At 38.8% G+C, this 14,075-nt stretch overlaps 1 protein-coding gene across 1 annotated transcript in view; it reads left to right on the top strand.

Annotated features, from left to right (window-relative positions):
- SNTG2 (syntrophin gamma 2) overlaps positions 1-14,075 on the top strand; it is a 306,614-nt gene that overhangs the window by 228,816 nt on the left and 63,723 nt on the right. The window contains exon 10 of the mRNA XM_072857795.1: positions 5,218-5,347. Coding sequence (XP_072713896.1) covers positions 5,218-5,347 — 130 coding nt within the window. The remainder of the gene's footprint in view (positions 1-5,217; positions 5,348-14,075) is intronic.

Here is a 14,075-nt window from a genome sequence, read left to right as displayed (position 1 = left end):
TCCAGCTTGTGTTTGCTGCCTGTCATCCATACACTTAGGCAACAGAACTTTATACGCCCGAATGGGGTGAAATCCATTTCACTTGAATTACCACTAACTGATAATTGTGCAGGAATTATAAAACAAGTATTAATAAGTATATATACACTCCATTCTCCAGCCCACCAGTGATGGGTCCTACTACACATTCTGCACTCAAGAGAGGACAGTAGTACACCGATATTGCATATAGTTTTCAGTCATTCAAGCTGCCCCTTTTACCTTGCAAGACTCCTCCACCTCTTTCTTCCATGCAAATAAAGCATGCTGAGACTGTAATTCCTCAGATTTTTCTGTCTGCAGCAAAACCAAATACCTCACACCTTCATCGTACTCTCTTTTCTCTTTCAGCTGGCGATATTACCTTTGTTCTTTCTCCTCAGCAGTGCCAGTGTAACTATTTGTGTGACTTCATGGGGAACAAGAGGTCTTATTAATGCTAAAACTGTCTCCTCTCCCACTATCCTTTTCTTCTGCACAAGTTATTACAAATCTAATGGAATACAGCTGCTTCTACTGCCACATCAGTTAAGAAAATTCTGTAGAAGCATAATGTCTGTGTTACTTCAGTTATCTTACTTCATTACTCCAAGTTTAATACAAAATAAACCAAAGTTACAATACTGGAAGCAAAATGTTCACAAAAAAACCCCAAATATGAAATGCAATCCAAGTTTATGTTTAATATGTTGATATCTTTTTAGCTACATAGTTTCTATTAATAGTCCAATTATATAAGCAAATTTGAACATTTTTTAAGACATAAGGCTATATGTCATTTACAATACAAAATCCCATTATTTTTAACACAGAATTTCAAAGAGATTAAGTAATTCAGAGATTTCTTTTTGGGGAATTTCTATTCAGATCCACCCATAGTCGACAAAACTTTAGGATAAATAGAAATTCTAGCAAGAGGGCCATATAGTACTATTAAAAAACCACTAGAAAATGCTGTAAGAAAAGCAATAAAAACTCAAGTCAGACATCAAAAAATCATACAAACAGGAAGGAAGACTGATTCAGGACCTGGGAAGATGCAAAGTTGATCAAATATGTCTGTATCAGCATGTTAGTAAACTTCAGGTAAAACAGCTGCTGTGAGACAAGCATCTAGGTTTTTATTAAGGAACTACAATAAAACAGTGAGATAAGTCTAATGGAAAGATGGTTTCACATGCCACATAACGAAAATCTTAAAAGATATTTTGCTGAAATTCTTAGCCTCTAATAAAGTAAAAATTCAGCTTTTCCCATTTCAGCTGGCACTGAAAATACCTTTTCTCTTAGAAAAGTCTTTGGATTTAACACCTCTATAGTAGCTAACTGCTCATACAGCAAAATATGCTTTGTTAATATTAATTAACATTAATTGTTTAAAAGTGTCAATGTCAGGAAGAGAACTTAAGTCTACCAATGCCCATCTGTTATTCTGACTGCCATTCTCACAAAGACAGTGCTTATTTTATTAAAAGAAATTAATGCAGTAAACAAAACCCAAAAGAGACCAGGAATGCAGGTCCATTCATCATTTCACCATGAAAGTGAGACAGAAAGAGGCTGAGTATAGAAAACAGTGCCTCGTGCTCCTTAGTGGAAACGCTTGCAGGAAACAAAGTTACAGATTGGGAGACAAATCTGAAAATAATAAGAAATGTGAGGGCAATTCAGCCCAAATATCTAGAATTTAGGAAAAACAAACATTCATTTCTGGTTCTAGTTGCAATAGTCAATACAGTAACAGCAGGAGTAGAAGAGATGGGAATTTCCTCTAACTGTGTTTTAAAATGGGCTTGCAGCCTCAGAGAAAAAAAAAAGGCCAAGACATGTCATCTTATTTTCTGGCGATGAGATGACTTCATAGCATCTTGAGACCTCTCAAACTTACTATTTGGTATTAAATGGAAAGCTCATCCTTGTCAGCTAACAGGAATAGGTGCCTCGTTTTGCCTCTTTATTTTTTTCTTTTCTGTGTTTTGAGGAAATGGAGAAAGGCATGGTATTGAAGTCTCTAGAATTTTTCTCCTGAATTCCAGTGCTGTCCTGGTGCTTGCATTGATTGTTTCACTTAAAACAAACAAACAAAAAGCCTCAGCATTCATTTTGTTAAGCCTTTATTTTTAGTTTGGTTGGTTGTTTTTACTTGTAGCCTTATATACACTATGCTTTTCAGACCACAGTGTGATACATGTAACAATATGTTATGAAATCTGTAGAGGGAAACTATTGTAACTGAAGGCAAGAAATAATCATAGTAAAGTTGAGTAAGGTTGAGAGCACCATCACTGTATTACTAGCGCAGACTTCGTGGTTGGCATCTGTAAACTTTGAAAAACCCTGGCTTGCTCTTTTCCTGTTTCATTTAATGCACTGAACTGCTTTCTGGTAAAACTAGCTTCTGCCTGAGTCAGCCCAGTGGGGATAGTGGTGCCCCAAAGGACTCAGTCCCCTGTGCCAGGCAGCCTGACCACCTCTGGCACATCAGAAGCCTTGAACCAGACAGAGCTCCTGGGGAAGGCTGTCTTCGTGTCAGTCTGCAGGGGCAAGGGAACAGCTCTGCAGGAAAGGGTTTGGGGATCTTGGCGGACACCGCATTGAGCATGAGTCAGCTGTACCCACTGTCAGTGAGGAAGGGTAAGCACACTTGCAGCTGCATTAGTACTAATATAGTCAGCAGGTCAAGGGAAGTGATTATTCTCTTCTACCTTGCATTCCTGAGGCCACATCTGAAATACCTGCATCTAAAATACTGTGTCCAGTTTTGGTCTTCCTGTGGAAAAGAGATTTGTATTTTAAACCAGTTAGTGAGGAAGCTGGACTAGAGGACTTACAGGATCCCTCATATACCCTATTGATTCTGTGCAAATGTCCTGTCAGTGAAGTGTTCAGATCTCTTGATGCATTTGTTTGAATCTTGTTAACTGTCTTTTATAACTGATCACCATATTTTAATAAGGTAAAGGGCAACAGGAGTTTTAGTGTAATCTGCACTATTGCCAACACCATGTTTCAAATGATAAAAGATTGGTTAATTTTTATAATAAAACTTGTTATTTTTTAATCTTGATTGCCTGTGTTGGTTGCATTAGTTGTTAGCTGAGGAGTTCCCTTCTGTGATCTTTCATCAGCCACTTGTGTAACTTCGTGCCCCTTGGATAAGGCATTCACACTGCATGCCTTTATGCATCTGCTGAAGCTGAGTTAGTATCTAGGCACCCTGTGGATTTGGTGGAGAGCACATGCTATTTCTTGGCTCTGTTAAGTGCTCTGGATTGTCCTCTCTATCTGTAAGGACTCTAGCATCTTAGCTTTGATATTTGAATTTGATATCTAAGTTAGGCATTGTGAATAGCTTCTCTTCATGGCACCAAATTAAGTCTGTTTCCATGCTCCACTGTGTATCAGTGCGTAGGAGATGACAGATCTTCCCTGTCTCAGTGGGATGTTGAAGAGATCATACCGTAAGTCATTCCATTACAGCGCTGTTGGGATCTTTGTCAGAGCCTTAGGTAAAAGGAACAGTATGCTTGAGAGGTGATTATTTCACTCAGTTTACTTGAAGACAGAAGGATTTGTTTTGACCTTTTCTTTCTTTCTGAAGAGGTGGAACAGATTTACTGAAATGAAAGTGACACAGAATTGTGCCATTGCCATCAGGTTTTAGTAGTTACCGTGATAATTCAATCATGAAAGGAAAACGAGAACCAGCCGATATATATTTAAGTCTTCAGACCAAGAATGTTATTTTTGCGAACAGCAAGTATAACACTTTACGACTCTTTTAACAGTAAAGCATATCAGTTAATGTATATATATCTATTAGGATACTTTGTCTTGTTAATATTGTGTGTGATGAGTATTTTATATGACCTTTTTTAGCAAGTATATAGTTCAGTATTCATGTTCACCATCAAACTCCCTACAAATGACAAATGTTAGGTTAATAACTTTTTCGGTAAGCCATGAATGAATAACTGCCTATTAACCTCTATGTGTCATTTTGAATGTTCATGTTGACATATATCATAAATTAAGCAGTAGAGGACTTCACCGTACCAGAGGATCTCAGGAAAACCCAGGAACTTCATAGAGCAGTATTCTTGATTCAGTAGTTTGCTTTCTTCTAGGTTAGTACCAAAAAGAAAGCAATATAGCATATAAGTATAAATTTCTAATTTGTAAATGTAGAAGGTAGCAGTGATATTCTCCAAATTATATACAAAACAAACATATGCACAATCATTCAGATAATTATAACTGTCTTTCACAATAGTATACGACTAAAATCTAATTCTCGTGACACTCATGGGCACTTAAATAATCTGTGTAGCTTTCTGAAGTTTAGTTGCTGAAACTATTGCATGTCACAAGTTTTAAATTTAGACCAATGTACTTCCATGCCACTACTTAATGAACTTTTGTTGTTCCTACTGAAAAATCTCATAGTTAAAAAAGCATATCCCACCAGCATCCAAATGTGGGGGATTTCAGAGATACATACACAGCGCTTAACTTACCGCAGATAGTAAGGAAAGCATTGGCATTTGCAGAATAAAGTTGCTATAAACACGTAAAAGGTGCATAAAAATGAGTAAAATGCAATTACACATTAGCATGTGTTGATGCTGTTTTGAGAAACGGCCCTACATTCAAAAATTATTTAAAGAAACTTCTAAGTACATTTTTCAAATTCCTATGTCACACAAGACCTTAAAGGAAACATTGCTTAGAATGTTATGTAGAAATGTATAGGAATCCAAGAAATTAAAGCTAGGGAAGGCAGTTCTTTGCAACTTAATACATTCCTAGTAAATGAAACCAAAATGCAATTAAAAAAATAGTCATTTTGGTTTAAAAAATGTTCATGTTCAAAAAGATCTAATGCATACTTCCTGAATACACTACCTTAAGTTCAATAATTATGAACATAATATGTATATTCAAGGGAAGTAAATGACCAGCACATATATATGCTGGTACAGAGAAAGTACTTATTGTATGTGTTGCTCCTGGTACTGCCCATTATTATCCGTCTTTTTGTTGCCTTTCTTTTGATTTGTAAAGTTAAGATTCAAAACTTGTCAAAAGGTGTAAAAATCACTTGAACACTGAGAAATATTGGGCAGTTCCAGAAAAATGACGTATCTTCCTTTACGGATATATTTCTTCTTACTGCAGATCTAATGCATTTGAAGTGCTGGCACTCGATGGAGTTAGTACTGGGATACTTCAGTTTTATACAGCCCAGGAGAGTGCTGACTGGCTGAGAGCAATATCAACTAACATCAGTGATTTGACACTTCAAAATGTATGTTACTTTCTGCATATTTTCTTGTCTATGCTATTGTAAAATTATTTCTAATTTTCCAAGGGTAGAAAATAATTCACATTTAAGATACAATATATAAAACGCATGTGTATGGGGAGGAAAAGGAGAAAGGAAAGAGCAGGGAGAGGTTGTCTGGTCAATCAAAAGTATCAAGAAGTTTTCAAGACTTGCAGTGTTATTATAGAACAGAGAGTAGTAGAAAATCAGATTGCATTTATTATTTTAAAGACTTTTAAAAGCAAAATATTTATCTTTTCTGGTCATTTCATAGAGCTTTAGCTATGTCCAAATATTTCATTTTTACATTTTTGTAATTAAAATGTGCTTGAAATTAGCATTTGCTGATTTTGAAGTAGGCATGTGGAAATTCTGTAGCTAGTGAAGTGTAATTTATAGAGGCTTATTAGGAGACAGTATTTTTACCTCTCTAAGTTGTCTAGGAGATGATTTATTTAAGGTCATATTATTCCGTCTTTCTCCCTAGAAGTATAAAGGTGCTTATGCTGTTTTAAGTTATTCCTGTAAATTCATAAGTAGCATTTGCTGTTGCAAGCAGAAGTATTAAATAATCCCTGGAGAAACAGAAAATTATTATTTGGACAGCACATTATTATTCCAAGAAAGAACAGCTGAAAACTATTGAAGATTCTAGAATGAATCATAAAGTTAAATAGCGAACTCAATAACATACAATATTGAAAAATATTTCAGTCTTTTTGAAATGCTAGAAATTGATGATGAAAACATAAGAGCACAGCTGTCCCTGGAAGAATTGCCCGTCCAGGTTTTTAATCTTTTTTTCCTTAGATGTGTTCAGACTGTAACTTCTTTTATAAATTATGATTTAGTAGCATGTCTTTAATTTATACTTTGTACTCTAGGTTAATTGTTGCTTAGGTCTTCAAATTATATTGTGTAGAATTTGTATTGGATTTCAATATAAATCTTTGGTCAAAACAGATTATAAATTGAATTTATTTTTCTGGTCTTGAAAAGTTACTTGGAATCACATTTGATCTCAATAGTTCATTTATTACATTAATACTTTTTAAATATTTAATTGCTTAAGCAATGTCTGGCAAAATAAAACATTTTTACTTATGATGCATTATTCATAAATATTCTCTATTCTCTATTCTCTATTTAGTGTTTTATATCATTTACAGAGTATTACTATTTGATAATTCTAAGAAAAGAATGTAAATGATTCATGAAATTTCATAATTCCTTCTGTGTGAATAGCAAAAAGAAGTGTATGGTAATTTTTTGAGCAATTCCAGTTCATAGTTACTAAGCCCAATGCTTTTTCTTTCTAAAGAAATCCACTGAATAAAAGCCACTCCAAGGTTATAGGTGAATAAGACAATAAAAAATGGCTATAAATGCAAGCAGGTTTTACTAGTTGTAGGGTTCTAGGTTTTTTTTTTCAAATGCACTATGTGCAGTAGCATGTGTCCTGACATAGTATCTTCACTGTGTTGTGGCCTGTCTGCAGCAATATTTTATTATATACTGAGTACTTGCATTGGTCCCCTCCGTTACCTATCACAATAGTGAATTCTGTAAACAAAGTAGTCCATCTGGTGTTCATATAAGTGGCTGTTCTGGGGAAGGGTCTGAGAAACCTGTTCCGGGGAAGGATCTGAGAAAGAACAGCCATGATAAATACACGTTTTGTGTTCTTAGGGAAATCTAGAGTAAACTCTATACAGATCGTACGAGAACCGAGTAAACTTTTGCTTGGACTTAATGCTTTACAGGTTTTGTCAGGTGTACAGCCTGTAGTACAACTGGAAGAGTCTGGCCAGAGCATTATTTTAATTACTGATCTTCAGAACAGGAGATATAATAGTCAGTGAGAATCCCTTTTATTGCCAACCATTTTTTAAGACCAGGACTGTGAGGCTGGAGTGCAACTAAAGCGTACAGCAAAAGAAGGCTGGAGAGCGCTCCCTGCCTCTGGGCAGCCAGAGGACACAGACTGACTGACATCCACAGTGCTTAGGACAAGGCCTTTGGATTAGGCTTCTTGAAAATCCATTTTGAATGCTTTTTATTACCTTAATACTATCATTTCACAAAATGATTCTTTTCTTATCATACTTCTGAAACTGTTGTTAGGGAATGGAACTGTAATTCCTCAGAGCTTTTTCCTATTTCTGCACTTCTCCACTTCTGTAGAGTGTCTCCCCCATTCTCCAGGAGTACCTGAAGATAATCACTACTGGTTCAGAGATTATTTCAGATAAGGGATTATCTACTTACGGGTTAATTTCTTGAGTCCTTGCTGACTCTAAGTTCAATTACTTCTCCAAATATTTAAACTATTCATTTCCTATTCTGTCCTATGCCATCATCTCTGTACATAAATTAATTGCTAGATACATGGTCACAATGGACCTTCTTGCTGATACTGTTGGCATAAAGAATGTCAGCATTCTTACCTGACCTATTACTAAGTATTTAAGCAATACTTTCCATTGTTCGCTTTTTACTTCCACGCATTTTTAGATTTTGTTTGTGCTGATACTTGTTTCTTTAGCAACTCTTCCTGCACCTTAGTCATTCTGACTTCATCTGTGCCTATTCATGCTACTCTCATATACATCCTTTGTTGTACACGTTTCCATACCATTCTGAATCAGTTGTTTTAGAATGTTAGTTCTTAAAGAGCTCCTGATACAGATTGTTTTCTTACAGTGCACCCTATCTTTCATGTACCACTTTACCCTAATATACTCTATTTTGCTATTTTACCTTAATACAGTCTCATTCAGCGACTGGCAGCTCTTTGTCAGATCTCCTGCTGATGCCAGCAGACAATCCTAATGTAGGCAGTACAAAAATATCTCTGCCACAATGTGACACTTCTGCTACTGTCAGAGTACTCTTTTGAAGTACTGAAACATCTAACTTGGATGCAAAGGCAAGCTCTCTGGGGATCAAGCAGAAAGGAGGAGTCATCTTTCAATAGTGAAGATGTGAGAAGTCGTCACTGCATAAGGATGCTAGCCCTGGATGTTAGCATGTCTAGAAAGTGTTACTTGGTAGATGAGAAATAATGATTCTGGTACTAGCCTGGAGAGAGTTCGTTCTTATAAGACAGAGGAGCACAGGGAATACTGCAACATGGAGAAAGATGTAAGGATATCTTTTCAGCCATCCTTACTGTATATGCCTTGTATGCTTAGCTTGGAAAATCTCCTAGTAACCGTCAGCTTTACAAGCAGTATGTATTACTTTTTTTTCTAAGGACTCTTGCCCCAATTATTCATCTCTCTGTTCATATTCTTGTTTTTCACTTACTTTTCTACCAGTGTGAAACTTCCCTATCATCTTCCTTTGTGATTCAATCCCCAATCTTCTCAATGCTCTCAAAGCTCTTCACATTTAGCTTTGGCAGAAGAAAATAGAGATGAATCAGCACCTCACAGGTATTTCTTCGTACAGCTCTTTTCTCGCAGAAGGAGGTATAGCTGAAGAAACTGCGGGGAGAGAGGGAACAGAAACTGGCAGTGAAGCTGCCATGATGAAACAAGAAGCACAGCAAACAAGTTGATCTGCATGTGCTTCTCACTGCGCCTGTGCTTAATTTGTTCAGATAGAGAGTTCTTTGTAGGCTGAAGTGGCAATACTGTGCTGGAGATGGTTTTTTAGGAGAGAGTTCGTTGGAATAATTTATATTTCTTTTTCTGTTTTGCACCATTCAGATAGCCCTATTAAATATGTGCAGCTTTTCTCATGGATCTTAATTATTTTCTTTGAAACATAACACTGAACATTAATGTAGTCATAATCAGTAGAAGCACCTAAAGATAATGCTACTAGTTCACGTACATTACAGACACGTTTCTTACATTTATAACTTTCTCAAGTTTGTGGTTTTTTTCCCCAGTATATTCTAATGGTGTTGTTTTTAATAAAAATATTCACAAATAAATAAGTAGTTCATAAGCAGGTAAGAGAACGAGTTAAGATGCAGTTGTTCTACTTTAAACATTATTTATTATTTTTATAAATCATTCCAGCAGTTTCATTGAAGGATGGTAGAAACTTAAAATTTGGCTCCAAAACAGCATTATTAATCTGGATCATATTTGTACCTTTGACAGCTTTTTTTAATTGTGTATGTCATAGTGTGTAAACCTTTTATTTTACGCCTTCATGTATACATATACCTAAGTGATACTCTGTATCGCAGTGGAGAGAAATTTCTGTTTGAATAGGGAGAGATTTATGAAATATGAGCTTTGAACATGCATATAAAAAAAGAAAGAGGATTGAGAAGGTCTTGCTTTCTTTACACAGCAGAATGTGGGGTACATGTAGATGGCAACAAAATCCTTGTATGTAGGAAACAGTATACAAGTTTGACTGCCTCAATGATTGTACAAACAATTCTATTCCCAGGGTGAAAACACATGATAACATTTCTGCTTTTTTTTGTTGTTTTTAAACTCAAAAATTTCCATTTGAAAGTACCACAGTTCAAACCGTTGGGGTTGTAAAGGGAAGTCAGTAAAGGTACAATTACATCACTTACATTTAGCCAAGCAACAAGCAGTCACATGGGATCCTCTTATAGCCAGCAAAAAAAAATAAGTGCCTGTCAAGATCCTTCTCTCTCTCTGCTGTCTGGAAAGAGAATATAGGTATATTAGATGTATAACTCTTTCCTTTTTTGGCTTGTCAAAGTTAAGTGAGATAAATCCCAGGCTGGGAAGTATTTTGATTTAGGTATATGGTTCTGAATCATTTCATCCCCATTCTGTTCCTGCCCTGTATGTATTCATTTAGAACAGAGTATAGGAATTCCAGTTGCTTAATAGTGCCTTTTCCAAGTTGCCTGCAGTCTTTGCAGAGCCAGGTTTTTGGTTTTAGTTCCCCTGCTGTCTCCATCTCTCATTACTGTACTGCAGTGCTGAAAGCTCGTGCGCTGCCTGCAAGGTGTAGTGTATCCCATTTGTATTCCTGTCTCTCTGCACCAGCTGTGGAGGCATGTAGAGAACATGTGGTGCCAGGTGAAGTGGAGAGTGTATACTTCTCTCTCCTCAGCCCCATGACATAGGGACATAATATGATGTAGAAGGAGATCTTTCCTCTCCCCACAGTTACATCAGGGCTGTAGTCGTCCCTGCTTTGAATAGGGAATGAGCTAAGGCTGTGCAGTGAATAGCTGTGGAGTCCACAGCGTTCTTCCCTATTGCACTTACCAATGGGAGATACAGTTTTTAGGAATAAAATGGCAAGATGGACATTGTCAGATCCCAACAGATGCTATCAACAAAATAACAGCCATGTCTCCACCAACTAGCAAAAAGGAAACACAAGCTTTCTCAGGCATTGTGGGTTTTTGGAGAATGCCTATTCCAAATTACAGTCTGATTGTAAGCCCTCTCTATCAAGTGACCGGGAAGAATAACGATTTCAAATGGGGCCCTGAGCAACGACAAGCCTTTGAACAAATTAAACGGGAGATAGTTCATGCAGTAGCCCTTGGGCCAGTCCAGGCAGGGCAAGATATAAAAAATGTGCTCTACACCACAGCCAGGGAGAATGGCCCTGCCTGGAGCCTCTGGCAGAAAGCACTAGGGGAGACTTGAGGCCGACCCTTAGGGTTTTGGAGTCAGGGATACAGAGGATCTGAGGCCCGCTATACTCCAAGTGAAAAAGAGATATTGGCAGCATATGAAGGGGTTCGAGCTGCTTCGGAAGTGGTTGGTACTGAAGCACAGCTCCTCCTGGCACCCCGGCTGCTGGTGCTGGGCTGGATGTTCAAAGGAAGGGTCCCCTCTATACATCATGCGACTGATTCTATGTGGAATAAGTGGGTCTCACTGATCATACAATGGGCTCAAATAGGAAACCCCAGTCACACAGGGATCTCAGAAGTGATCATGGACTGGCCAGAAGGCAAAGATTTTGGAATATCGCCAGAGGAGGAGGTGACACTTGCTGCATAGGCCCCACTGTATAATAAACTACCAGGAAATGAGAAGCAATATGCCCTGTTCACTGGTGGGTCCTGTCATCCTGTGGGAAAATATCAAAGGTGGAAAGCTGCTGTCTGGAGTCCTGTACAGCAAGTCACAGAAACTGCTGAAGGAGAAGGTGAATCAAGTCAGTTTGCAGAAGTGAAAGCCATCCAGCTGGCCAGTGCTCTATCTCTATATGGACTCCTGGATGGTGGCAAACGCCCTGTGGGGGTGGTTACAGCAATGGAAGCAGAACAATTGGCAGCGCAGAGGCAAACCCATCTGGGCTGCCGCATTGTGGCAAGATATTGCTGCCTGGGTAGAGAACCTGGTTGTAAAAGAACGTCACGTAGATGCTCGTGTACCTAAGGGTCGGGCCACTGAAGAACATCAAAACAACCAGCAGGTGGATCAGGCTGCTAAGATTGAAGTGGCTCAGGTGGATCTGGACTGGCAACATAAGGGTGAATTATTTATAGCTCAGTGGGCCCATGATACCTCAGGCCATCAAGGAAGAGATGCAACATACAGATGGGCTCGTGATCGAGGGGTGGACTTGACCATGGACACTATTGCACAGGTTATCCATGAATGTGAAACATACGCTGCAATCAAGCAAGCCGAGCAGTTAAAGCCTCTCTGGTATGGAGGATGATGGCTGAAACATAAATATGGGGAGGCCTGGCAGATTGATTATCTCACACTCCCACAAACCCTCCAATGCAAGCGCTATGTGCTTACAATGCTGGAAGCAACCACTGGATGGCTGGAAACATATCCCATCCCCCATGCCACTGCCTGGAACACCATCCTGGGCCTTGAAAAGCAAGTCTTATGGCGACATGGCACCCCAGAAAGAATTGAGTCAGACAACGGGACTCATTTCCGAAACAACCTCATAGACACCTGGGCCAAAGAGCATGGCATTGAGTGGGTATATCACATCCCCTATCATGCACCAGCCTCCGGGAAAATCGAACGATACAATGGACTGTTAAAGACTACACTGAGAGCAGTGGGTGCTGGGACATTCAAACATTGGGATACACATTTAGCAAAGGCTACCTGGTTAGTCAACACTAAGGGATCTGCCAATCGGGCTGGCCCTACCCAATCAAAACTTTTACCTACTGTGGAGGGGGATAAAGTCCCTGTAGAGCACAGAAAAATATGCTGGGGAAGGCAGTCTGGGTTATTTCTGCCTTGGCAAAGGCAAACGCATTCATGGGATTGCTTTTGCTCAAGGACCTGGGTGCACTTGGTGGGTAATGCAAAAGGATGGGGAAGTTCACCGTGTACCTCAGGGGGATTTCATTTTGGGTGAGAATAGCCAATGAACTGAATGGTATGATGTTAATTGCTATATAATACTGTATATCATCACTTCTATGGTGGCTACATGCCATATGAATGGTATTACAGTAAAAACCACCAAGATACATGAAGAATGAACTTTGATGAAACCGGGCAATGTGCAACAATGATAGAACCAGACAAATGCAGAGATAATGGAACCAGAACTGGCTTCAGTATGCAACAATCCAACACCACACACCATCTGTTGTGCCCTGAAGGACTGTTATGACAGATGGAGCCCAAAGTCATGGACTAAATGAACTCCGTGAATATTTTATGGGGATGGCCCATAGACTAAGGGAATTATATCTGTGTGTATATATCAAAAGACAGGGAAAGTGATGGTGATGAACTGGAATGTATTGGAAAGTGTGGGACCTGGGCATGATGTAGATGGTATAGAATAAGGGGTGGATACTGTCCTGGTTTTGGCTGGCATAGAGTTTTGCTTTTTTTTTTCCTAGTAGATGGTATAGTGCTGTGTTTTGGATTTAGTACGAGCATAATGTTGATAACGCACTGATATTTTAGTTGTTGCTAAGTAGTGCTTACAATAGTCAAGGACTTTTCAGCTTCTCATGCCCTGCTAGTGAGAAGCTGGGAGGGGGCACAACCAGGACAGCTGACCCAAACTGGCCAAAGGGCTATTCCATACCATATGACATCATGCTCAGTATATAAACTGGGGGGAGTTGGCTGGGGGGCGGCGACTGCTAGTCGGGGATGGGCTGGGCATTGGTCAGCGGGTGGTGAGCAATTGCATTGTGCATCACTTGTGTTGTATATTCTTCTATTATTGTTGTTGTTGTTGTTGTTGTTATTATTATCCCTTCCTTTTCTGTCCTATCAAATTGTCTTTCTTTCAACCCATGAAATATAACTTTTTTTTTCTGATTCTCTCCCCCATCCCACTGGGGCAAGGGGGGAGTGAGCAAACGGCTGTGTGGTGTTTAGCTGCCTGCCAGGTGAAACCACAACTGGTTATGAGCATGCTCTTCACAATACTCTATCCTCACTCTGTAGAAAAACTGCATGGCCAGTTGCACACACATGTTTCCAGGCACACCTGAATACAGTAAAATAAAAAGTAGGATAACAGAATTTCTTCCTGTCATACAGGGAGCTTAAGTAGTTTGACTGAAGCAAAAAGGACAGTGAAAGGAGACAGGATCCCTGCTAGCTCTGTTTATTTGCACTGTTCTATGCTATAGTAATCTTATTATTCAGCATGTTTTTGGCCACCTGCAAGGAAATAATATTTTCTATGTGTATAACATGGCTTCTGTAGAGTTACTTTGTGTATGTATTTGTCTCTGAAGCACGGGAGAAAGGTTGGAGCTGAATATATGCAGAGTGTGACAGCATTCCTACTGACA

Source organism: Ciconia boyciana, chromosome 3 (assembly GCF_034638445.1).
Source record: "Ciconia boyciana chromosome 3, ASM3463844v1, whole genome shotgun sequence".
Taxonomy (NCBI): domain Eukaryota; kingdom Metazoa; phylum Chordata; class Aves; order Ciconiiformes; family Ciconiidae; genus Ciconia; species Ciconia boyciana.
Note: the sequence above shows the minus strand (reverse complement) of the source record. Positions and strands in the feature narration are given on the sequence as shown.